This window comes from Macaca fascicularis, chromosome X (assembly GCF_037993035.2).
Source record: "Macaca fascicularis isolate 582-1 chromosome X, T2T-MFA8v1.1".
NCBI lineage: Eukaryota > Metazoa > Chordata > Mammalia > Primates > Cercopithecidae > Macaca > Macaca fascicularis.
The window spans coordinates 92,776,565-92,803,255 of record NC_088395.1 but is presented as its reverse complement, the minus strand read 5'-3'; the positions used below and the strand labels follow the sequence as shown (position 1 = coordinate 92,803,255).

Here is a 26,691-nt window from a genome sequence, read left to right as displayed (position 1 = left end):
AAAACGAGAGTGAGAACTTAATTTACTCTTCCTGAATACATGATGTACTAATAAGATCAACAAACACACCAATAATATTCCCAGTATGAAATCGGTTTATAATAAAGTACAATCTTCCATTGGAAAATAATGTTAACACTAAATGATGTAAAGCAAATATATTCAATTATTTGGAAAATGTTATTTTCACAATATTCTTCCGACAGCTTCACTGAAGCACAGCATGTCCATGACAAATCAGAGATTATTAGCGTAAATATTCAAACCTTCATATTATGGTGAATGTGGATTAGTTTTAAAACAATACCTTCAGTCAAGTTCTCAGAGTTCTTAATTCCAACAACATTCATTTTTAAATTTTAGAAATTAAGAATCATTGTTTAACAGCGCAAAATCTGATAGTATTATTATATGTAGTACAACATTTTAGATACATTGACCCTCTCTTAATCCTTAGCAATTTCAATAAACAATGCACACGCAGAGGATACTACCAATACTCTAGTCTTTCAGTTTCTTGACCTCCTCTCCTCCAAAGGTCTTGTCTTCTGCACTTCAGCCACTCAAGCCCATATCCTAACCTTTGTAATTACCAGTAACTGCAACTTTTCCATATTCTTAATTTGGTGCATCCTACTCTCTGACCGCCACCATCTCTTTTATTCATTCCTTCTAGTACTCCGACTCCAACAATCCTTTGGCCCCATCTTGGAATTCCAATTCATTGAAAATACCATCACTGCCTCTCACCTCCTTGATATCTTCTTTCTACCTAATGTTTTAAAGTGTATTCTCATTCACTACATCACCTTTTGCATAAGCCCTCAATTCTTTTGCCCCTCTTGCTTTGTCATACTCATACTGCTTAGCAAAACCACAATTCTCATTAAATTCTATATTATTTGCCTACTTTGCACCAGTACTGACACCGCTTTATGTGGTGAAATTAAAACACACAATCGCATTGACCATTTTGAATTTATGACCACGACCTTAATGGGCACTTAATGTTGTCTGGCAAGCATACTAAACCTCTTTTAATAGTTTACTCTAATACTTACCCACATAGCTATTTCACAGCAATACTTCCTTTCCAATCCTCATTTTGAAATGATGATCTTGTTGCCCACTTCATTGAGAAAATTGAAACAATTAGAAGAGGACTTCCATGGCGACCCAATACTGTATCAACTAGAATCTCCATCTACCTACTCTGCCTGCCCACCTGTTAATGTTGATGCACTAATCTTGCTTCTGTCTAAAGGAAGATACTTCTACTTGTACATTGGATCCCATCTACTCTTTCCACTTCAGGCCAGGCGCAGTGGCTCAAGCCTGTAATCCCAGCACTTTGGGAGGCCAAGATGGGTGGATCACAAGGTCAGGAGATCGAGACCATCCTGGCTAACACGGTGACACCCCGTCTCTACTAAAAAAAAAAAAAAAAAAAAAACTAGCCAGGCGAGGTGGCGGGCGCCTGTAGTCCCAGCTACTCGGGAGGCTGAGGCAGGAGAATGGCGTAAACCCGGGAGGCAGAGCTGGCAGTGAGCCGAGATCCCACCACTGCACTCCAAGCCTGGGCAACAGAGCGAGACTCCGTCTCAAAAAAAAAAAAAAAAAGGAATATGACTTCAGCAATATTCTTCTTTCGTACAACATTAATTTCATTTTTACTTGATTATTCCTAATAGCGTATGCTGTTATGTCTTCCATCATCACAAAAAAATAACCTCATGACCCACTCCCCTCACACCCACTGTTTTCGCTACTTCCTGCCAACCCTAAGTTATTTGCTATCTTTGCAGCAAATCCCTGGAAAGAGTTGTTGATACTCCACTTCCTCTCCTCTTATTCTTTCTTAAACACATGCCACTCAAACTTTTCATTCCCACTTCTCTATCAAAACTTTTCTCATCAATATTACCAATGACTTTCATTGCCACAGCCAATTGCCAATTCTCATGTGACTTATTAGCAGCATTTGACACAGCTGATTATTCCCTCACTGTTGATAGGCTGTTTTCGATTAGCTTTCAGAACGTAGTTCTCTCTTAGTTTTCCTCTTATCTCACTGGATGTTCTTTGTCAGGCTCTTTGCTGATTCCTCCTCTTCTCTCTGATCTCTTTAGGCCAGTGTGACCCAGGACTCAGTCCTTGAAACTCTACTCTTTTCTATTTACAGTCATTCCTCTCCTAAGAATATATCTCCTGTCCAGACATCTATCCCAAACACTGAACTTGTATATCTAATGCCTACTCTACATCTCTGCTTAAAGAAGTAAAAGACACTGGGCATGGTGGTTTACACCTGTAATCCCAGTGCTTTTGGAGGCTGAGGTGGGAGAATCACTTGAGCCCAGGAGTTCAAGACCAGCTTGGGCAACATAGCAAGATCCCTTTCTCTATACAAAAAATTAAAAATGATTAACTGGGGATGGTGGCATGTACCTGTAGTCCTAGCTGCTCAGGGGGCTGAGGCAGGAGTATAACAAGCCCAGGAGTTCGAGGCTGCAAGGAGCTATGATTGATCATGCCACTGCACTCCAGCCTGGGCAACACAGCAAGACCCTGTCTCTAAAAAGAAAAAGAAACGAATTGAAGAAAGCTCTTCAAACATGCTTGTAATTTATATCTAATAGTTTGTATACTGATCCCATAAAGACCTCATTTATCTTCACATCTCATCACAGAAGTTTCTTAGTTCAATATTTATTCTACAAATGTTTGCTGATCATCAACTATGGGCAAAAGCTCTATCCTAAGGAAAATACAAAGATCACCAACCATAGTATCTGACATCAAGAATATTACAATCTAAAAAGGGAGATTTTTAAAACCAGATTGGGCATGGTGGCTAACACCTGTGATCCCACCACTTTGGGAGGTGAAGGCAGGAGGATCGCTTGAGGCCAGAAGTCCAAGAACAGCCTGGGCAACATAGTGAGACTCAGGTCTCTAAAAAATAAATGATTTAAATTACCTGGCCATGGTGATGTTTGCCTGTAATGCCAGCTACTCAGGAGGCTGAGGCAGGATGATCGCTTGAGCTCAGGAATTCAAGGCTACAGTTAGCGATGATCATGCCACTACACTCCAGCCTGGATGCAGAGCGAGACCCTGTCTCTAAAAAATAAAAACTGTACTCTTGATCTCTGCCCCCTACCTGCTCTACCTCCAGTTTCCCCCTCCCCCAAATGAAGGAAACTTCAGCCTCCCAGTTGCATATGCCAAATTCCTGGAGTTGTTCGTGACTCTTTTCTTTCTCACACACCCAGTATCTAATCCATCATGAAGTGCTGTTGGTTCTACCTTCAAAACCTATCCAGATTCTGACCAATTGTCATCACCTCTACTCTACCACTATGGTCTAAGCAATCGCCATCTCTCTCATGGTTCACTGCAATAGCATCCTGCTTCTACCTTTGCCTTATACGAGCCTATTCTCAACCTAGCCAGAGTGGTCCTTTAAAAATCTAAGCCAGATCCTCTTATACTCCTGCTTAAAACACTGCAATAATCCATTCCATTCAGAAAAAAAAACAAAGTTTTCAAAATGGCCTAAAAGCTCCCATGTGGCTGACTCCCCAACATTACCATTTTGATCTCTTTCCTACTCCATTATGAACACTCTCCCCTCATTCACTCTTACAGCCTTCTTAACGTTCCTCAAAACTTCCAGATATGCTCCTGGCTTCTGTTCCAACTGTTCTCTCAGTCTGAGACACTTTCCCCAGATTCTACTTTCCTAACTCCCCTCCATTTCAAGACTGTGAGCAAATCTCACAAACTTAATGAAACCTACAATGCCCATCCTATTTAAAACTGCAACTTACTCCAATCCTCCCATACCCTTACTTTACTCTACTTGCTTTATTTTTCCACTTTCTAACGTGTAATATAATTTCCTAATTTGGTATAAATATTGTTTATTGTCTTCCCACATCCACAGTACTATACATTAGAATATAATCTCTTTTTCAAGGGAAGAGATCTTTGCCTGTTTCTTTTTAATAGACGTATCCCAAGCACCTAGAAGAGTGACTGACACAGAGTACACCAAATAACTATTTGATGAGTAAATGAATGAATGAATGGTAATCTTTTTTATATGTGTATGTGTTTTCTCTACAATAAGATTTAAATCTTTCTGAAAGCATCCACAGATCCTAGAATAGTATTTCAGACACAAGGGACAATTCATATTTTCTTAGTAACTAGATCCCAGTTTCATACTTAAATTTTATGCTTCATTATTATGCTGTTGTCTCTAAACACTTTCTTGAATTATAAGTCCTTTTACTTTTCTTTCAAACTATTAAGTTTTTTGTTGATTCCCAAAACCTTTCTGTAAATGCGTATGGAATTGAGTCTCCATTCAAGGGATCTTTTTAGTATATTTCTGAAGATGCTATCATTAAAAGGAAGTATTTCCTATGAGGGCATGCACCTTGAAGAAATTACAGTGAAATTCCTGTGTAGTGCTTCTCTCTTCTTCTACTTTGTTTATCCCTAATTCCCACCACTAGATTTTCCATAATTCCCTGGCTATATAGAACAATCCACCACCTAATTAAACTTGTTTGCTCAAGCCCATCATTCAAGAGTCAGCATAGAGAGGATAATGTACCAGAGGAGGCACAACAGAAGACTTAGATTCAAGAATTGGCTCTGCCTGTAATAGACTATGAGGCCTCAGGTCATTCATTTTACTTGCCCACATTTCCATTTTCTCACTTAAATTTCAGATGGGATTACCTGCCTCATTAGATTGTTGTGGGAATAACCTCAGATAGTGTGTGAATACACCTTGCAGATAGTGTGTGAATACACCTTGCAGCCTGGGAACTGCTGCAGACCCTGAGATACTATTACTTCCTAGAAGCACTGTTGGCTTCATTATCGCAATGGATGATGCTGATTTAACACTGAGTAAAAAAAGTGCAAATGAGATTAAGTGATCTCAAAACATGCCTTGTTGTAATCAGCCATTTGTTTACAAAAATTTGAAAATTTCGCAACAAAATTATAAAAATAGACACTTCTAAGGATCCGATTTAATGAACCAGTATATGTGAAAGCACTATATAAACTATAAACCTTGATAGTAATTAAACTTTCAGATATAGTTTTTTGAGACGGAGTCTCGCTCTGTCGCCCAGGCTGGAGTGCAGTGGCACGATCTCGGCTCACTGCAAGCTCCGCCTCCCGGGTTCACGCCATTCTCCTGCCTCAGCCTCCCGAGTAGCTGGGACTACAGGCGCCCACAACCGCGCCCGGCTAATTTTTTGTATTTTTAGTAGAGACGGGGTTTCACCGTGGTCTCGATCTCCTGACCTTGTGATCCGCCCGCCTCGGCCTCCCAAAGTGCTGGGATTACAGGCGTGAGCCACCGCGCCCGGCCTCAGATATAGTTTTAGACAAAAGGGTTGTAGTAAATACTCAAACTACTTAATTACAAAAGTGACAAAAATGCCATGCTAGTGTTCTTTAATTCAAATTGTAGTGTTCATTAAATAACCTCGAATGCAGTTGTTCAAATTACTCCCGGAAATGCAAACTTAGTTAGCAGCGAATACAATAAAAACTTCACACGTGTACCCAAAGGCAAATTTTAATCCTTTTCTTTAAAAAAATTCAATCTCAAGGCAAAGCAAGGTAGCTGAAAAGAAAGCTTCACAAGTTAACAACTATCTACACAGAAAAAACACCTTCATAAGAACCAAACATCAAGTGAGCACTCATAGTATCTAGTTTTAACTTCATATCGCTGAAAGAGACACTGAAGAGATAGAAAAAAGTCCTGAATTGCTAATGCTACCCTTCCCCAAACCCCCAGCAGCAAGAGCAGCATGTGGGTCAAAGAGCATTTCTGGGTGCTGGGAGAGGGAGAACACATCAATTGTGAGACACTGAACTCAGTGCTGTCATGTTAAAGCAGAAAAATCCCAGACTAAACTTGTCTTACTGCTGCCCATGGAGGGTGCATTTAAACCAGCCCTAGTAAGAGGGGAATCCCCAATCCCAGCTGTCCATACTTGAGCACCAGCAAACCTCGCCACTGAGGGCCAAAGTGCTCTCAGTCTCTAAGTAACCTTGAAAGGCAGTCTAGGCCATAAAAACTGCAACACTTAGGCAAGTCCTAGTGCTGAACTAGGCCCAGAGACACGGACTGAAGGTGGTTGTGGGGGAGGGCATGACATACTGAGAAACCAGCTGGGACAGCCAAAGGAGTGCTGGCATTGCCCCTCCCATAACCCCAGGCTGCATGGCTCCTGGCTCCGAGAGACACCCCTTTCCTTCCACTTGAGAGAAGAAGGAAGAGTGGAAAGGATTTTGACTTGCATTTAGGATACCAGCTCAGCTACAGCAGGATAGGGCACCATTCACCACGTGAAAAGAAAATAAATCTTGGGGCCCCAAAATCATTAAGCTAAAAGGAAACGTCAAGCTGGGAGCTGTATAGGGCCAACCGCCTCCCATTCTATTCAAAGTCATCTCTCTGTTCACTTAGATAAACGCATATCTGATTACCTCCTTTGAACAGGCTAATCAGAAATTCAAAAGAATGCAACCCTTTGTCTCTTACCTAGCTATGACCTGGAAGCCCCCTCCCTACTTCAAGTTGTCCTGCCTTTCCAGACTGAACCGATGTACCTCTTAAATATATTGGTTGATGTCTCATGTCTCCCTAAAATGTGTAAAACCAAGCTCTGTCCTGATCGCCTTGGGTACATGCCATCAGGGCCTCCTGAGGCTGTGTCACTGGCACGTGCTTAACTTTGGCAAAATAAACTTTCTAAATTGACTGAGACCTGTCTCAGATATTTTGGGTTAACAACAACAAGCTGACTAAAGTGTCCTTGGGACTTAAGAGAACGTCAACAGTAGTCTGGCAGTCCTCCTTGTGGCCTAGGGTGGCAGCAGCTATGGAGTGAGGCTCCTTTGCATTGGCAAAGGGGCAAAAAGAATGGGAAAGACTAAGTCTTGTGATTTGAGGGCCATCTCAGCCACAATACAATAGAACTACTTAGAAGTAGACTTCTAAGGTTTTTGACTGTAGTACCTGAATCCCTGACAGCACCTCTGGACCCGCACTAGGCCTGGAGGACCTTGCCGCCCTGAAGGGAAGAACACAGGCCATGCTGGCTTTGTCACCCGTTGATTGTAGAACCCTAGGACCTTGAGCAAACATAAGCAGTAGCCAGGGAGTTGTTAGAGCCAAAATTGGGTAAGAGCCAGTGCTGTGATGACTTCAGATCTGACCCAGTGCAGTCATAGTGGTGGTGGCAACAAGGGTGCTTGTGTCACTCCACTCCCAGCTTTAGGTGGCTCAGAACAGAGAGAGAAAGAGAGAGAGATGCTTTTTGTTTGGGAAAAAGTAAGAGAAAAGAACGAGAGTTTGTGCCTGGTAATCCAGAAAATTCTCCCAGATCTTGTCTGAGACCATCAAGGCAGTACCTCTACGAGTCTGAAAGAACAACAGCAGTACTAGACTTGGGGTGCCCTTGAAGCAGATACAGCTTAGATCACCACACCCAAGTCTTTTCAAGTGTCTGGAAAGCCATCCTTCTTGGGATGGATAAATAAGCTCAGTGAAGACTACAACAAATACCTAACTCTTCAATACCCACACATCAAAGAACATCTATTAGCATCAGCATCATCCAGGAAAACACGACTTCACCAAACGAACTAAATAAGGCGCCAGGGACCAATCGTGGAGAAACAGAGCTATGTGACCATTAAGATAGAGAATTCAAAACAGCCGTGTTGAGGAAACTCAAAGAAATTCAAGAAATGCAAAGAAGGAATTCAGAATTATATCAGATAAATTTAACAAAGAAATTTAAATAATTGAAAATAATCAAGCACAAATTTTTTAGCTGAAAAATGCAATTAGCATACTGAAGAATGCAGGAGAATCTTTTAATAGCAGAATTGATCAAGAAGAAGAATTAGTGAGTTCGAAGACAGGCTATTTGAAAATACACAGAGGAGACCAAAAAAAAAAAAAAAAAAAAAAAAGAATACAAAACAATGAAGTATACCGGCAGGATCTAGAAAATAGCCTTAAAAGGGCAAGTCTAATAGTTACTGGCCTTAAAGAGAAGACAAGGGTAGAGATGAGGGTAGAAAGTTTATTCAAAAAGATAATGGAGAATGTCTCAAACCTAGAGAAAGATATCAATATCCAAGTACACGAAGGTTATAGAACAGCAAGCAGATGTAACACAAAGAAGACTACCTCAATGCATTTAATAATCAGACTCCCAAAGGAAAAAGAAAGGATCCTAAAAGCAGTAAGAGAAAAAAAAAATGAGATAAAATGGAGCTACAATATGTCAGGCAGCAGACTATTCAGTGGAAATCTTACAGGCCAGGAGAGAGTGGCAGAACATATTTAAAGGGCTGAAGGAAAAATACTTTTGCCATAGAATAGTATATCCAGTAAAAATATCCTTCAAACACAAAGGAGAATTAAAGACTTCCCCAGACAAATAAAAGCTGAGGGATTTCATCAACATCAGACCTACCTTACAAGCAATGCTAAAGGAAATACTTCAATCACAAAGAAAATGACATTAAAGAACAATAAGTAAGGGTTTGGAAGGTACAGAATGCACAGGTAATAATAAGCACACAAAAAAACCACAAAATATTGTAACACTGTAAATGTGGTGTGTAAACTACTCTTATACTAAGTAGAAAGACTAAACAATGAACCAATGAAAAACAAGAACTACAACATATCAAGACATAGTCAGTCCCATACAATATGAATGGAAACAATAAAAGGTTAAAAAACAAGGGGACAAAGTTATGGCATAAGGTTTTTATTAGTTGTCTTTTTGGGTTTTTTTAATGCAAAGTGTGAAGTTTTTTCAGCTTAAAATAATGGGTTATAAGATAGTATTTGCAAAACTCATGGTAAATTCAAACCAAAAGACATGCAAAAGAGACACAAAAAATAAAAAGGAAAAAACTGAATTATATCACTGAGAAAGTCACATTCCTAGATGAAGAAAGGAAGGAAAAAAAAGACAAGAAAACAAATAACAAAATGGCAGAAGTCCTTATCAATAACACTGAATGTAAGTAGACTAAACTCTCTAATCAAAACATATAGAGTGTTTGAATGGATGAAAAAAAAAAAAAAAAAGACCCATTGATCTGTTGCCCACAAGAAACACACTTCACCTATAAAGACGCACAAAGACTGAAACTAAAGGGATAGGAAAAAATATTCCATGCCAATGGAAACCAGAGAAGCATAGGAGTCACTCTATTTATATCAGACAAAATAAATCTCAAGACAAAAACTATAAAAAGAGACAAGGAAGGTCACTATATAATGATAAAGGGGTCAATTCAACAAGAGGATATAATAATTGTAAATATCTATGCACCCAATAATGGAGCATCCAGCCATATAAAGAAAATATGATTAGAGCTAAAGAGAGAGATAAACTCTAATTCAATAACAGCTGGAGATTTCAACACCTTACTTTCAACACTGGACAGATCTTCCAGACAGAAAAACCAAAAAGAAACATCAGACTTAATCTACACTATAGACCAAATGGATCTAATAGACAATTGCAGAATATTTCATACAAGAGCTGCAGGATACACATTATTTTCCTCAGCACATGGATCATTCTCAAGGACATACCATATGTTAAATGATAAAACAAGTCTTAAAACATTCAAAAAACTTGAAATAATATCAAACATCTTCTCTGACTACAATGGAATAAAACTATAAATGAATATCAACAGGAATTTTGGAAACTATATGAAGACATGGAAATTAAGCAATATGCTCCTGAATGACCAGTGGGTCCATAAAGAAATTAAGAAGCAAACTGAAAATTGTACTGAAACAAATGATAATAAAAACACAAAATACCAAACCTATGGGATTCAGCAAAAGCAATAATAAGAGGGAAGTTTATAGCTGTAAGTGCCTACATCAAAAAAGAAGAAAAACTTCAAATAAACTATCTAACATTACACCTAAAAGAATTTAAAAAGCAAGAGCAAATCAAACTCAAAATTAGTAGAAGAAAATAAATAATAAAATTAGGAGAGAAATAAAATTGAAATTATAGAAAACAAAAGATTTATAAAACAAAAAAAAAAAATTGATTTGTTAAACAAAATTTACAACCCCTTAACCAGACTAAGAAAAAAAAGAGAGAAAATCCCAATAAACAAAATTATAATTGAAAAAAGGAGACATTACAATGGATACTGCAGAAATTCAAAGGATCATTAGTGTTTACTATGAGCAAGTATATGCCAATAAATTGGAAAACCTAAAAGAAATGAACAAATTCCTAGATACATACATACCAAGATTGAAACAGAAAGAAATTCAAAACCTGAACAGTTCAGTAACAAGTAATGACATTGAAGCAGTAACAAAATTCTCCCAGTAAAGAAAAGCCTGGGGTCCCAGAGCAAGATGGCCGAATAAGAACAGCTCCAGTCTCTAGCTCCCAGCGTGAGCGACACAGAAAATGGGTGATTTCTGCATTTTCAACTGAGGTACTGCGTTCATCTCACTGGGGAGTGCCAGACAATCAGCGCTGGTCAGCTGGTGCAGCCCGACCAGCAAGAGCTGAAGCAGGCAGGGCGAGGCATTGCCTCACCTGGGAAGCACAAGGGGGAAGTGACTCCCTTTTCCTAGCCAGGGGAACTGAGACACACAACACCTGGAAAATCGGGTAACTCCCATCCTAATACTGTGCTTTACCAAGGGTCTTAGCAAACGGCACACCAGTGGATTATATCCCACACCTGGCTGGGAGGGCCCCACGCCCGCCCTTGGAGCCTCCCTCATTGCTAGCACAGCAGTCTGCTATATAACTGCAAGGCAGCAGTGAGGCTGGGGGAGGGGCGCCTGCCATTGCTGAGGCTTAAGTAAGTAAACAAAGCTGCCTGGAAGCTCGAACTGGGTGGAGCCCACAGTAGCTCAAGGAGGCCTGCCTGTCTCTGTAGACTCCACCTCTGGAGACAGGGCATAGCTAAACAAAAAGCAGCAGAAACCTCTTCAGATGCAAATGACCCTGTCTGACAGCTTTGAAGAGAGCAGTGGCTCTCCCAACATGGAGGTTGAGATCTGAGAACAGACAGACTGCCTGCTCAAGTGGGTCCCTGACACCTGAGTAGCCTAACTGGGAGACATCCCCCACTAGGTGCAGACCAACATCCCACACCTCACACGGTGGGGTACACCCCGAGACGAAGCTTCCAGAGCAAGAATCAGACAGGAACACTCGCTGTTCAGCAATATTCTGTCTTCCACAGCCTCTGCTGCTGATACCCAGGCAAACAGGGTCTGGAGTGGACCTCAAGCAATCTCCAACAGACCTACAGCTGAGGGTCCTGACTGTTAGAAGGAAAACTAACAAACAGAAAGAACACCCACACCAAAACCCCATCAGTACATCACCATCATCAAACACCAAAGGCAGATTAAACCACAAAGATGGGGAAAAAGCAGGGCAGAAAAGCTGGAAATTCAAAAAATAAGAGCGCATCTCCCCCTACAAAGGAACGCCGCTCATCGCCAGCAACGGATCAAAGCTGGACGGAGAATGACTTTGACGAGTTGAGAGAAGATGGCTTCAGTCCATCAAACTTCTCAGAGCTAAAGGAGGAATTACGTACCCAGTGCAAAGAAACTAAAAATCTTGAAAAAAGAATGGAAGAATGGATAACTAGAATAATCAATGTGGAGAAGGCCATAAACGAATGGACAGAGATAAAAACCATGACACAAGAAATACGTGACAAATGCACAAGCTTCAGTAACTGACTTGATCAACTGGAAGAATGAGTATCAGTGACTGAGGATCAAATGAATGAAATAAAGCAAGAAGAGAAGTCTAAAGAAAAAAGACGAAAAAGAAATGAACAAAGCCTTCAAGAAGTATGGGATTATGTGAAAAGACCAAATCTACATCTGATTGGGGTGCCTGAAAGTGAGGGGGAAAATGGAACCAAGTTGGAAAACACTCTTCAGGATATCATCCAGGAGAACTTCCCCAACCTAGTAGGACAGGCCAACATTCAAATTCAGGAAATACAGAGAACACCACAAAGATACTCCTCGAGAAGAGCAACTCCAAGACATAATTGTCAGATTCACCAAAGTTGAAATGAAGGAAAAACTGTTAAGGGCAGCCAGAGAGAAAAGTCAGGTTACCCACAAAGGGAAGCCCATCAGACTAACAGCAGATCTCTCAGCAGAAACTCTACAAGCCAGAAGAGAGTGGGGGCCAATATTCAACATTCTTAAAGAAAAGAATTTTCAACTCAGAATTTCATATCCAGCCAAACTAAGTGTCATCAGTGAAGGAGAAATAAAATCCTTTACAGATAAGCAAATGCTTAGAGATTTTGTCACCACCAGGCCTGCCCTACAAGAGACCCTGAAGGAAGCACTAAACATGGAAAGGAACAACCGGTACCAGCCGTTGCAAAACCATACCAAAATGTAAAGACCATCAATGCTACGAAGAAACTGCATCAACTAACGAGCAAAATAACCAGCTAATATCACAATGACAGGATCAAGTTCACACATTACAATATTAACCTTAAATGTAAATGGACTAAATGCTCCAATTAAAAGACACAGACCGGCAAATTGGATATAGAGTCAAGACCCATCAGTTTGCTGTATTCAGGAGACCCATCTCACATGCAGAGACACACATAGGCTCAAACTAAAGGGATGGAGGAAGATCTACCAAGTAAATGGAGAACAAAAAAAAAAGCAGGGGTTGCAATACTAGTCTCTAATAAAACAGACTTTAAACCATCAAAGATCAAAAGAGACAAAGAAGGCCATTACATAATGGGAAAGGGGTCAATTCAACAGGAAGAGCTAACTATCCTAAATATATATGCACCCAATACAGGAGCACCCACATTCATCAAGCAAGTCCTTAGAGACTTACAAAGAGACTTAGATTCCCATACAATAATGATGGGGACTTCAACACTCCACTGTCAACATTAGACAGATCAACAAGACAGAAAGTTAACAAGGATATCCAGGAATCGAACTCAACTCTGCACCAAGCAGACGTAATAGACATCTACAGAACTCTCCACCCCAAATCAACAGAATATACATTCTTCTCAGCACCACATCACACTTATTCCAAAATTGACAACATAATTGGAAGTAAAGCACTCCTCAGCAAATGTAAAAGAACAGAAATTATAACAAACTCTCTCTCAGACCACAGTGCAATCAAACTAGGACTCAGGACTAAGAAACTCAATAAAAACCGCTCAACTACATGGAAACTGAACAACCTGCTCCTGAATGACTACTGGGTACATCACAAAAATGAAGGCAGAAATGAAGATGTTCTTTGAAACCAATGAGAACAAAGATACAACATACCAGAATCTCTGGGACACATTTAAAGCAGTGTGTAGAGGGAAATTTATAGCACTAAATGCCCATAAGAGAAAGCAGGAAAGATCTAAAATTGACCCTCTAACATCACAATTAAAAGAACTGGAGAAGCAAGAGCAAATACATTCAAAAGCTAGCAGAAGGCAAGAAATAACTAAGATCAGAGCAGAACTGAAAGAGATAGAGACACAAAAAACCCTCCAAAAAATCAATGAATCCAGGAGTTGGTTTTTTGAAAAGATCAACAAAATTGATAGACCGCTAGCAAGACTAATAAAGAAGAAAAGAGAGAAGAATCAAATAGACGCAATAAAAAATGATAAAGGGGATATCACCACCAACCCCACAGAAATACAAACTACCATCAGAGAATACTATAAACTCCTCTATGCCAATAAACTAGAAAATCTAGAAGAAATGGATAATTTCCTGGACACTTATACTCTCGCAAGACTAAACCAGGAAGAAGTTGAATCCCTGAATAGACCAATAGCAAGCTCTGAAATTGAGGCAATAATTAATAGCCTACCAACCAAAAAAAGTCCAGGACCAGATGGATTCACAGCTGAATTCTACCAGAGGTACAAGGAGGAGCTGGTACCATTCCTTCTGAAACTACTCCAATCAATAGAAAAAGAGGGAAACCTCCCTAACTCATTTTATGAGGCCAACATCATCCTGATACCAAAGCCTGGCAGAGACACAACAAAAAAAAGAGAATTTTAGACCAATATCCCTGATGAACATTGATGCAAAAATCCTCAATAAAATACGGGCAAACCTAATCCAGCAGCACATCAAAAAGCTTATCCACCATGATCAAGTGGGCTTCATCCCTGGGATGCAAGGCTGGTTCAACATATGCAAATCAATAAACGTAATCCAGCATATAAACAGAACCAAAGACAAAAACTACATGATTATCTCAATAGATGCAGAAAAGGCCTTTGACAAAATTCAACAGCCCTTCATGCTAAAAACGCTCAATAAATTCAGCATTGATGGAATGTATCTCAAAATAATGAGAGCTATTTATGACAAACACACAGACAATATCATACTGAATGGGCAAAAATTGGAAAAATTCCCTTTGAAAACTGGCACAAGACAGGGATGCCCTCTCTCACCACTCCTATTCAACATAGTGTTGGAAGTTCTGGCTAGGGCAATTAGGCAAGAGAAAGAAATCAAGGGTATTCAGTTAGGAAAAGAAGAAGTCAAATTGTCCCTGTTTGCAGATGATATGATTGTATATTTTGAAAACCCCATCATCTCAGCCCAAAATCTCCTTAAGCTGATAAGAATCTTCAGCAAAGTCTCAGGATACAAAATTAATGTGCAAAAATCACAAGCATTCTTATACACCAGTAGCAGACAAACAGAGCCAAATCAGGAATGAACTTCCATTCACAATTGCTTCAAAGAGAATAAAATACTTAGGAATCTAACTTATAAGGGATGTGAAAGACCTCTTCAAGGAGAACTACAAACCACTGCTCAGTGAAATAAAAGAGGACACAAACAAATGGAAGAACATACCATGCTCATGGATAGGAAGAATCAATATCGTGAAAATGGCCACAGTGCCCAAGGTAATTTATAGATTCAAAGCCATTCCCATCAAGCTACCGATGACTTTCTTCACATAATTGGAAAAAACTGCTTTAAAATTCATATGAAACCAAAAAAGAGCCCGCATTGCCAAGACAATCCTAAGTCAAAAGATCAAAGCTGGAGGCATCACGCTACCTGACTTCAAACTATACTACAAGGCTACAGTAACCAAAACAGCATGGTACTGGTATAGTACAAAACAGAGCTATAGACCAATGGAACAGAACAGAGTCCTCAGAAATAATACCACACATCTACAGCCATCTGATCTTTCACAAACCTCAGAAAAACAAGAAATGGGGAAAGGATTCCCTATTTAATAAATGGTGCTGGGAAAATTGGCTTGCCATATGTAGAAAGCTGAAACTGGATCCATTCCTTACTCCTTATACGAAAATTAATTCAAGATGGATTAGAGACTTAAATGTTAGACCTAATACCATAAAAACCCTAGAAGAAAGCCTAGTGAATACCATTCAGGACAGAGGCATGGGCAAGGACTTCATGACTAAAACACCAAAAGCAATGGCAACAAAAGCCAAAATTGACAAATGGGATCTAATTAAACTAAAGAGCTTTTGCACAGCCAAGGAAACTACCATCAGAGTGAACAGGCAATCTACAGAATGGGAGAAAATTTTTGCAATCTACTCATCTGACCAAGGGCTAATATCCAGAACCTACAAAGAACTCAAACAAATGTACAAGAAAAAAACAAACAACCCCATCAAAAAGTGGGCCAAGGATATGAACAGACATTTCTCAAAAGAAGACATTCATACAGCCAACAGACACATGAAAATATGCTCGTCATCACTGGCCATCAGAGAAATGCAAATCAAAACCACAATGAGATACCATCTCACACCAGTTAGAATGGCGATCATTAAAAAGTCAGGAAACAACAGGTGCTGGAGAGGATGTGGAGAAATAGGAACACTTTTACACTGTTGGTGGGATTGTAAACTGGTTCAATCATTGTGGAAAACAGTATGGCGATTCCTCAAGGATCTAGAACTAGAAATACCATATGACCCAGCCATCCCATTACTGGGTATATACCCAAAGGATTATAAATTATGCTGCTATAAAGACACATGCACATGTATGTTTATTGTGGCACTATTCACAATAGCAAAGACTTGGAATCAACCCAAATGTCCATCAGTGACAGACTGGATTAAGAAAATGTGGCACATATACACCATGGAATACTATGCAGCCATAAAAAAAGATGAGTTTGTATCCTTTGTAGGGACATGGATGCAGCTGGAAACCATCATTCTCAGCAAACTATCGCAAGAACAGAAAACCAAACACCGCATGTTCTCACTCATAGGTGGGAATTGAACAATGAGATCACTTGGACTCTGGAAGGGGAACATCACACACCGGGGCCTATTATGGGGAGGGGGGAGGGGGGAGGGATGACATTGAGAGTTATACCTGATGTAAATGACAAGTTGATGGGTGCTGACGAGTTGATGGGTGCAGCACACAAACATGGCACAGGTCTACAAATGTAACAAACCTGCACGTTGTGCACATGTACCCTAGAACTTAAAGTATAATAATAAAAATAAAATAAATTAAAAAAAGAAAAGACTGGGACCTGAAGGCTTTACTGATAAATTCTACCAAACATTTAAAAAAGAATGAAACCCCATACTACTCAAACTATTCCAAAAAAATAGAGGAGGAGGGAATACTTCCACACTGAATCTATGAGGCCAGTATTAACCTGACACCCAAACCAGACAAAAACACATCAAAAATGAAAACTACAGTCCAATACCTCATATGAATTTGATGTAAAAATCCTCAGCAAAATATTAGCAAGCCAAATTCAGGAATACATTAGAAAGATCATTCATTCAACATGACCAAGTGGGATTTATCGCTGGGATGCAAGGCTGGTTCAGCATATACAAATCAATTGCTTTGACACATCATATCAACAGAATAAAGAATAAAAACTATGTAATCATTTCAAATGATGCTAGAAAAGCATTTGGTGAAGTCCAACATCCTTCATGTTAAAAAGCCTCAAAAAACTGGGGATAGAAGGAATATATCTCAACATAATAAGAGCCATATATGACAGACCCACAGCTAGTATCATACTAAATGAGGAAAAACAGAAAGCCTTTCCTTTAAGATCTGGAACATGACAAGGATGCCCACTATCATCGCTGTTATTCAACATAGTACTGGAAGGCCTAGCTAGAGCAATCACACAAGAAAAAAATATAAAGGGCAGCCAAATTAAAAAGGAAGAAGTCAAACTATGCTTGTTTGCAGATGATATGATCTTATATTTGGAAAAACATAAAGACTCCACAAGAAAGTTGTTAGAACTGATAAACAAATTAAGTAAAATTACAGAATACGAAATCAACGTACAAATATCAGTGGCATTTCTATATGCCAGCAGTGAACAATCTGAAAAAGAAAAAATTATAAAACTTACATGGAACCACAAAAGACCCAGAATAACCAAACCTACCCTAACCAGAAAAGCAAAACTAGAAGAGTCTTATTACCTTACTTCAAATTATACTACAGAGCTATAAGGAACCAAAACAGCATGTTACTGGCATAAAAACAGATATATACACCGATTGGAACAGAATAGAGTACCCAGAAGCAAATCCGCAAACCTACAGTGAACTCATTTTCAACAAAGGTGCCAAAAATATACCCTAGGGAAAAGAAAATCTCTTCAATAAAGAGTGCTGGGAAAAGTGGAAATGTATACACAGAGGAATGAAGCTAGATCCCTATGTCTCACCATATGAAAAAATCAAATCAAAATGGATTAAAGACTTAAATCTAACACCTCAAACTGTGAAACTGCTACAACTTTGGGGAAGATCTCCAGGGTATTGGTCTGGGCAAAGATTTCTTGAGCAACACCCCCACAAGTATAGGCAACCAAAGCAAAAATGAACAAACGGGATCACATCCAGTTAAAAAGCTTCTGCACAGCAAAGGATACATTTAATAAAGTGAAGAGACAACCCACAAAATAGAAGAAAATATTTGCAAACTACCCATGTGACAAGGGATTAATAACCAGAATATATAAGGAGCTCAAACAACTATATATGAAAAAAATCTAATAATCCAATTTAAAAAAATGAGTGAAAGATTTGAGAAGACATTTCTCAAATGGCAAACAGGTATAAGAAAAGGTGCCCAACATCATTTGTCATCAGAGAAATGCAAATCAAAACTACAATGAGATACCCTCTCACCCCAATTTAAATTGCTTATATCCAAAGGACAGGCAATAATAAATACTGGTGAGGATGTAGAGAAAAGGGGAGCTTCATACATTGGTGGAAATGTAAGTTAGTACAACAACTATGGAGAACATTTTGGAGCATCCTCAAAAAACTAAAATTTGAGCTACCATTTGATCCAGCAATACCACTGCAGAGTATATACACAAAAGAAACAAAATCAGTATATCAAAGAGATACCTGCACTCCCTTGTTCATTGCAGCACTGTTTACGATAGCTAAGATTTGGAAGCAACATAAGTTCCATCAACAGATGAATGGATAAAGAAAATGTGGTACACAATTGCCCCCAAAAGAATAAAATACCTCTGAATACAGTGAACCAGAGAGGTGAAAGATCTCTACAATGAGAATTACAAAACACTGATTAAAAAAAAAATCAGAGACAATACGAATGGAAAAACATCCCATCCCATGCTTATGGGTAGAAAGAATCAGTATCATTAAAATGGTCACACTGCCCAAAGCAATTTACAGATCCGATGCTATTCCTATCAAACTACCAGTGACATTCTTCACAAAACTAGAAAAAAAAAAAAAAAACTATTTTAAAATTCATATAGAACCAAAAAAGAGCCCGAATAGCCAAGGCATTCCTAAGCAAAAAGAACAAAGCTGGAGGCATCATGTTACCCAAATTCATACTATATTACAGGACTACAGTAATCAAAAAAGCATGGTACTGATAAAAAAAACAGACACACAGACCAATGGAACAGAATACAGAACCCAGAAACAAGGCTGCACACTTACAACAACCTGATCTTCAACAAACCTGACAAAGACAAACAATGAGGAAAAGACTCCCTATTCAATAAATGGTGCTGGGATAACTATCTAGACATATGCAGAAGACTGAAGCTGGACCCCTTCCTTACACCATATACTAAACTCAACTCGAGAAGGATTAAAGTCTTAAATGTAAAACTCAAAACTATTAAAATCCTGGAAGGCAACCTAGTCAATACCATCCTGGACAGAGGAACGGCCAAAGACTTCATGACAAAGACACCAAAGGCAACCGAGACAAAAGCAAAAATTGACAAATGGAATCTAATTAAATTTAAGAGCTTCTGAACAGCAAAAGAAACTATCAACAGAGTGAACAGACAGTCTACAGAATGGGAGAAAATATTTGCAAACTATGCATTTGATAAAGGTAATATCAAATATCTGTAAGGAACTTAAACAATTTTACAAGAAAAAAACAAACCACCCCATTAAAAAGTGAGCAAACACTTTTCAAAAGAAGACAGACATGTGACCAACAAGCATATGAAAAAAGTTCAATATCACTGATCATTAGAGAAACCAAATCAAAACCACAAGGAGATACCATGTCACACCAGTCAGAATGGCTATTACTAGAAAGCAAAAATAAAAAATAAAAAAAATAAATAACATGCTGGCGAGGTTGCAGAGAAAAGGGAACACTTATACACTGCTGGGCAGAGTGTAAATTAGTTCAACCATTGTGTAAAACAGTTTAGTGATCCCTCAAAGAGCTAAAAGCAGAACTACTATTTGAGCAATCCCAGTACTGGGTATATAACCAAAGGAATATAATTTGTTTTATTATAAAGACAAACGTGCGTGTCTGTTCATTGCAACGCTATTCACAATAGCAGACATAGAATCAACATAAATGCCCATCAATGACAGAACGGATAAAAAAAGTGATACATATACACCATGGAATATTATGCAGCCATAAAAGATAATGAGATTGTGTCTTTTGTGGGAGGGTAGAGGCTATTATCCTCAGCAAACTAATGCAAGAACAGAAAACTAAATAGCACATATTCTCACTTGTAAGTGGGAGCTAAATGATGAGAACTTATGAACGCAAAGAAGTAAACAACAGACACTGGGATATACTTAAGTGGGGAGGGTGGGAGGAGAAAGAGGAGCAGAAAAGATTATTATTGGTTACTGGGCTTAATTCCTGGGTGATGAAATAATCTGTATAACAAATCCCAGTCACATGAGTCTACCTATGTAACAAAACTACACAGGTATTCCTGAATCTAAAATAAACATTAAAAAAAGAAAATGTGGTATATACACACGATGGAGTCCTATCAGCCATAAAAAAGAATGAGACCCAGTCATTGGAAACAACATGTATGGAACTGGAGATCATTATGCTAAATGAAATAATCCAGGCACAGGAAGACACACATCACATGTTCTCACTTATTTGTGGGATCTTAAAATCAAAAAAAAAAAAACAATGAGCTAATGGACACAGAAAGTAGAAGGATGGATACCAGAGGCTTGGAAGAATAGTGAGGGGCTGGAGGGAAGGTGGGGATGGTTAATGGGTACAAAAAAAATAGAGGGAATGAATAAGACCTACTATTTGATAGTACAATAGGGTGACTAGAGTCAATATAACTTAATTGTACATTTTAAAATAACTTAGAGTGTAATTAAATTGTTTGTAACTCAAAGAATAAATGCTTGAGTGGATGGATACCCCACTCTCCATGATGTGGTTATTCCATATTGCATGCCTATATCAAAATATCTCATGTACCCCATAAATACATACATCTACTATGTAACCACAAAAATTTTTAAAAATAACTTAAAAATAAACTTTTACCTAAAAAATGTATACACAAAAATATAAATAATTTATTCTCAACACGTTTCAAAAATGTGCTATGGCAAGCTAGAATCAATCAAACAGAACAGGAATAGTAAGAACATTTACCAAGGATATGTAAATGGACATTTTATAATTTTTTAATTAAAGTAACATTTACAAGAATACTAAACGAATATTACTTTAATATAACATGTATACAAATGTTTTATTAAGGTTTTTAATGCCGCCTCAAATGGAGTAATATTTCTACATTTTGCCTTTAGTAATTTTTCTTTTTATTCACAGCTAATATTTGTATGTCTTTTGTTCCTGTTCATTATTAATTTGATTAATCTTACCACTAAAATGAAGACAATTAAAAGGGATAATTCATTCAAGAACTCTATGCATATGCCTTTATCAGTACACTCTATACTGCCTACTTCCCCCCTATCAGTTAGTTCCTGGTCTATTCTCTATTTACATTAGAAACATTTTCTCAACAAGTTTTTTCCACCCTTTTTTAGCTTCATTTCTTTGTTCATTCCCAAATAGAACTCTATCAATGCTAACATGACCAAAATATAGTCCTCCTGTCTGTAAAATCAAGAGGCTTCCCAAATAACGGAAAACTAAATTATTGAGCTTCACTGCCCCTTCTTTGAAGGAACATGAATCCATATGGGACAAAGGCTTTTACATATTTCCCACTAATGTAGAGAAAGACCTCAAAAAAAAAGGAATTCTCGGATTTTATTTACATTTATAAACTGAGAACCATCTTGGAAACAAAAAAAAAAATTAAAAAAAAAAAAGAAACAAAACACCAAACTGAATACACAGCATATCTGTCATTCAATTCAATGAGACTAAACCATAAATAATGAAAGCTTTAGGCTGCTCTGCCTATGGAGTAGTCATTCCTTTGTTCCTTTACTTTCTTGATGAACTTACTTTCACTTGAAAACAAGGAATAATAATAAAAGCTTTAGATTGTGGCAGAATAGGGATTATGTAAACATCATATGACTTCATAAAAAAGAACATGCTCCTAAAATAACAAAAACCTGTCAGTCCTCAAGGAACAACCCAAAAGAACTGCAAATGTAAGAATGTGGCTCTGTCAAATGTACGTATACCAATTAAACACTGGAGCAGTTACTACTCTCTTTAGAGGTCACAGTGTTCTATATGTGCCCATCATCAAAATGACTGCTCTTGACAGGATATAATCAGCATCAAGACTATATAATGTTCCTTTTCTTAATTGCAAGCTGAAAATCAATTAATTATTCTCTTCACAGAGTAGAAACGCTTCACAAAAATCTGATTTAGAGTTATACTCATCAATGCATTCCAACCCAAAGCTATAATTCCTCTGGTGTCAAGAAATTTTTATGTAACTGAAGGAAGATGGTTATTTAGGGGTTCTAAACACAGGAAAGTGTATTAAAGTAAACAACTGGCCTCATGTAATTTGCCAGGTTTTGATCCGCTAACACCTGTAATGACTACTGTATTCATTAAGAACGTGATTACAGGGACATCTCAGGTTGACTGTGCTGTCCTGATTAGTGTTGCTGGTGTTGGTGAATTTGAAGCTGGTATCTCCAAGAATGGGCAGACCAGTAAGCATGCCCTCCTGGCTTACACACTGGGTGTGAAACAGCTAATTGTTGGTGTTAACAAAATGGATTCCACTGAGCCACCCTACAGCCAGAAGAGATACGAGGAAATCATTAAGGAAGTCAGCACTTACATTAAGAAAATTGGCTACAACCCCGACACAGTAGCATTTATGCCAATTTCTGGTCGGAATGATGACAACATGCTGGAGCCAAGTGCTAACGTGCCTTGGTTCAAGGGATGGAAAGTCACCTCTACAGATGGCAATGCCAGTGGAACCACACTGCTTGAGGCTCTGGACTACATCCTACCACCATCTCGTCCAACTGACAAGCCCTTGCGCCTGCCTCTCCAGGATGTCCACAAAATTGGTGATATTGGTACTGTACCTGTTGGTCAAGTGAAGACTGGTGTTCTCAAACCCGGTATGGTAGTCACCTTTGTTGCAGTCGATGTTACAACTGAAATAAAGTCTGTTGAAAGGCACCAGGAAGCTTTGAGTGAAATGAAGCTTTGAGTGAAATAAAGCTTTGAGTGAATTGAAATAAAGCTTTATTCCTGGGAACAATGTGGGCTTCAATGTCAAGAATGTGTCCGTCAAGGATGTTCGTTCTGGCAACATTGCTGGTGACAGCAAAAATGGCCCACCAATGAAAGCAGCCGGCATCACTGCTCAGGTGATTATCCTGAACCATCCAGGGCAAATCAGTGCTGGCTATGCCCCTGTACTGGATTGCCACATGGCTCACATTGCATGCAAGTTTGCTGAGCTGAAGGAAAAGACTGATCACCTTTCTGGTAAGCAGCTGGAAGATGGCTCTAAATTCTTGAAGTCTGGTGATGCTGCCATCATTGATATGGTTCCTGGCAACCTCGTGTGTATTAAAAGCTTCTCAGACTATCCTCCTCTGGGTCACTTTGCTGTTTGTGATGTGAGACAGACAGTTGGTGTGGGTGTCATCAAAGCAGTGAACCAGAAGGCTGCTGGAGCTGGCAAGGTCACCAAGTCTGCCCAGAAAGCTCAGAAGGCTAAATGAATATTATCCCTAATATCTGCCACCCCAGTCTTAATCAGTGGTGGAAGAAGAGTCTCTGAACTCTTTGTTTCAATTGGCCATTTAAGTTTAATAGTAAAAGACTGGTTAATGATAACAATGCATTGTAAAACCTTCAGAAGGAAATAAAAATGTTTTGTGGACCACTTCATTTTTTTTTTTTTTTTTTTTTGTGGGTTTTTTTTTTTTTTTTTTTTTTTTTTTTTTGCATGTGGCAGTTTTAAGTTATTAGTTTTTAAAATCAATACTTTTTAGGCCGGGCGCGGTGGCTCAAGCCTGTAATCCCAGCACTTTGGGAGGCCGAGACCGGCGGATCACGAGGTCAGCAGATCGAGACCATCCTGGCTAACCCAGTGAAACCCCGTCTCTACTAAAAAATACAAAAAACTAGCCGGGCGAGGCGGCGGGCGCCTGTAGTCCCAGCTACTCGGGTGGCTGAGGCAGGAGAATGGCGTGAACCCGGGAGGCGGAGCTTGCAGTGAGCTGAGATCCGGCCACTGCACTCCAGCCTGGGCGACAGACCGAGACTCCGTCTCAAAAAATAAAATAAAATAAAATAAAATAAAATAATAAAATAAAATCAATACTTTTTAATGGAAACAACTTGACCAAAATCTTTCACATAATTTTGAGACCCATTAAAAGAGAGTTTAATGAGAAAAAAAGTAAATAAAATTGAATATTAGAATAAGTAAATTTTATTTAGACAGGTAAATATGCCAAGAACATTTTATAATGCACTGCAAAGCCAAATCAATGTTATTTTAATTTTCCACATTTCTGAATTATATGTATTATTTATTCTTCCTTCCACTAATGTAGGTTAGCTGAGAGTTAACCATGAAACAATAAATCTCAACCTAGATAATGTGGAGATGAAACAATAAGAATGTAGCGAGTTCTTAGTATTACCACTTCCCCTGATAAGGAGACTTGCACATAGTAGGTGCTTACTAAATATTTGTCGAAATGAATTGAATTGGAAAATATCACACTTATATGTTTAAAATTAATATGCTAATTGGCTTATAAAGTGAAACCTGAAGATTGTATGCTATGCATAAAATGTACTATGGAGTAATGTTTTTTCTATGAACAAATTCCCCTTTTGCATACCTCAGATAAAAACCTAGGGGGAACTCACAGATTTTTCTACAAAATAAATTTAGAAGTTTAACAGGTTACAGGATATTTTCAAAGCAGCAAGCTTAACAGTAACATTAAACATTTAATTATACATGTTTGCAAATAATCTGGTTTTCTAAACTTATTTACATTTAAACATAACATATTAAAGGTCAATGTACTCTGGATGAATAAAAACAAATCACTCATCTGTTTTAATTTTTGGCATAATACTGTATAGGACCACATGCAAAGCAAATGATGCTCTAAGACTGAGGACCTTACTAATTTAAAACTCTTAACACAAATCAAAGCAAGCTTTTTAACATAAATTTTTTAAAAATCCACGGTTGCACATTTTATTACAAAAGCATGTGTTTCATGGATTGATTAACTTTATGAATTTAACAATTCATATCCCTTTTAACAAATATATAAAAAGTTACTAAGGTCAATTAACTATGGTCATTCTTAAGTGGAAATACATGTTTTATTTCATGCTCCTTTTTATGTGTACTTTATAAGCACACTTTCTGCTCTCATAAAACTAAAATGCCTTGTTTTGTATCTTAATAACTGACTATTTTTAGTTGGACTTTCCTGGTATAATTCTAAAGACTGAAAAATGGTCTAATGTTTACTGATATAATGCATGAGGCAGATATGGGAAAGGAAATTTAAGGATTATTCAATAATAGATGTGGCAAAATTTTGTAATCTCAAATATTTCATAATTTAGTAAATATAATAGGAGGGATAATACAGCTTATACACCTTAAGCTAATGATAGCATAATGGTAGTCTGTACGGTCCATGAAAGAACAGACTGTTTTGTTCATTTCATTCACAGCACCTAGCACCTAGACCATTGCCTGGCACCACAAAGAATACCCTTAATAAATGCTCGACAGACACACACACACACACACACACACACACACACACACACACACGCACACACACACACAGGCTATCATAACAAATCTAATCATGAGCGATCAAAATGGTTGTGAAGAAGTTTTTAAAATTTCATTTAAATGCCAATAATTAAGTAGATAGACATGAATTTTCCAAATGTCTACAGCTTAAAGACAATACAGCAAAAGACATACTCACTGGTTGCCACTGCACTCCCGCCTGGGTGACAGAGCCAGACCTTGTCCCAAACAAAAACGAAAACAAAACACACACCAAAAAAAACCCCATACTCACTGGGATCTAACTTATGTCCTCTGGGGGGGTCAACTTGAGGTTTGGTAATTAAACTTCCTTGGATTGAACCCAAAAGGGGAACCATATCATAATGCATCCCATCTTATCATCAGTAGTGTTATATAGAGCAAGTCTTCGGTGTGTGCACATTTACTATCATTTTAGAATGATCAAGGCTTTGACTACATATATAATATTATATGGATGATCATATTAAATTTTTTACATAGTTTCTGTGAATTTAGTATGCTTTAATATGGCACTAAACTCAAGATTCTTAAAATAGGTACTCTGTAATTGCACCTATACCCTACTACCAAAGGCCATTAAGAGACAGTATAGTCTTATATGATAATTACATATGTTTTCAAAACGTTTTTACTTCAGTATAGCAGGATATCTCATAATGCACACATAACATACATAATGCATTAACAGTATGATAATAAAAATAAATTTTTCTAAATATTGTTTGTAAAAATAAATACATAATTAACATTGTTTGTGATGATAGTACTATATTTTTAGACAAACATGAGAGATAGACTTCTCACAAAATAACTGAAAGCTCAGAAACTAACATATTGCTGTAAGCTATAATGGTTATAACTGTTAATCCAATACACCTTTTATACAAACCCATAAACACATGAGTGGAAAAATAGCACAGATGTTCATCTCTAATGCAATTTCCATTCAATTTCCTAAGTGCGGTCCCTG

At 38.1% G+C, this 26,691-nt stretch overlaps 2 protein-coding genes across 9 annotated transcripts in view; one reads left to right on the top strand and one right to left on the bottom strand.

Moving 5' to 3' along the window:
- The window catches only part of DACH2 (dachshund family transcription factor 2), a 691,333-nt gene that overhangs the window by 655,486 nt on the left and 9,156 nt on the right, over positions 1-26,691 (bottom strand). The gene's annotated exons all lie outside the window — the stretch shown is intronic.
- On the top strand, positions 22,625-23,793 carry LOC102122647 (putative elongation factor 1-alpha-like 3). Its single transcript, XM_005594068.4, has 2 exons — positions 22,625-23,089; positions 23,130-23,793. The coding sequence occupies exons 1-2, from the start codon at positions 22,644-22,646 to the stop codon at positions 23,614-23,616; spliced, it is 933 nt and encodes a 310-aa protein (XP_005594125.4). The 5' UTR covers positions 22,625-22,643; the 3' UTR covers positions 23,617-23,793.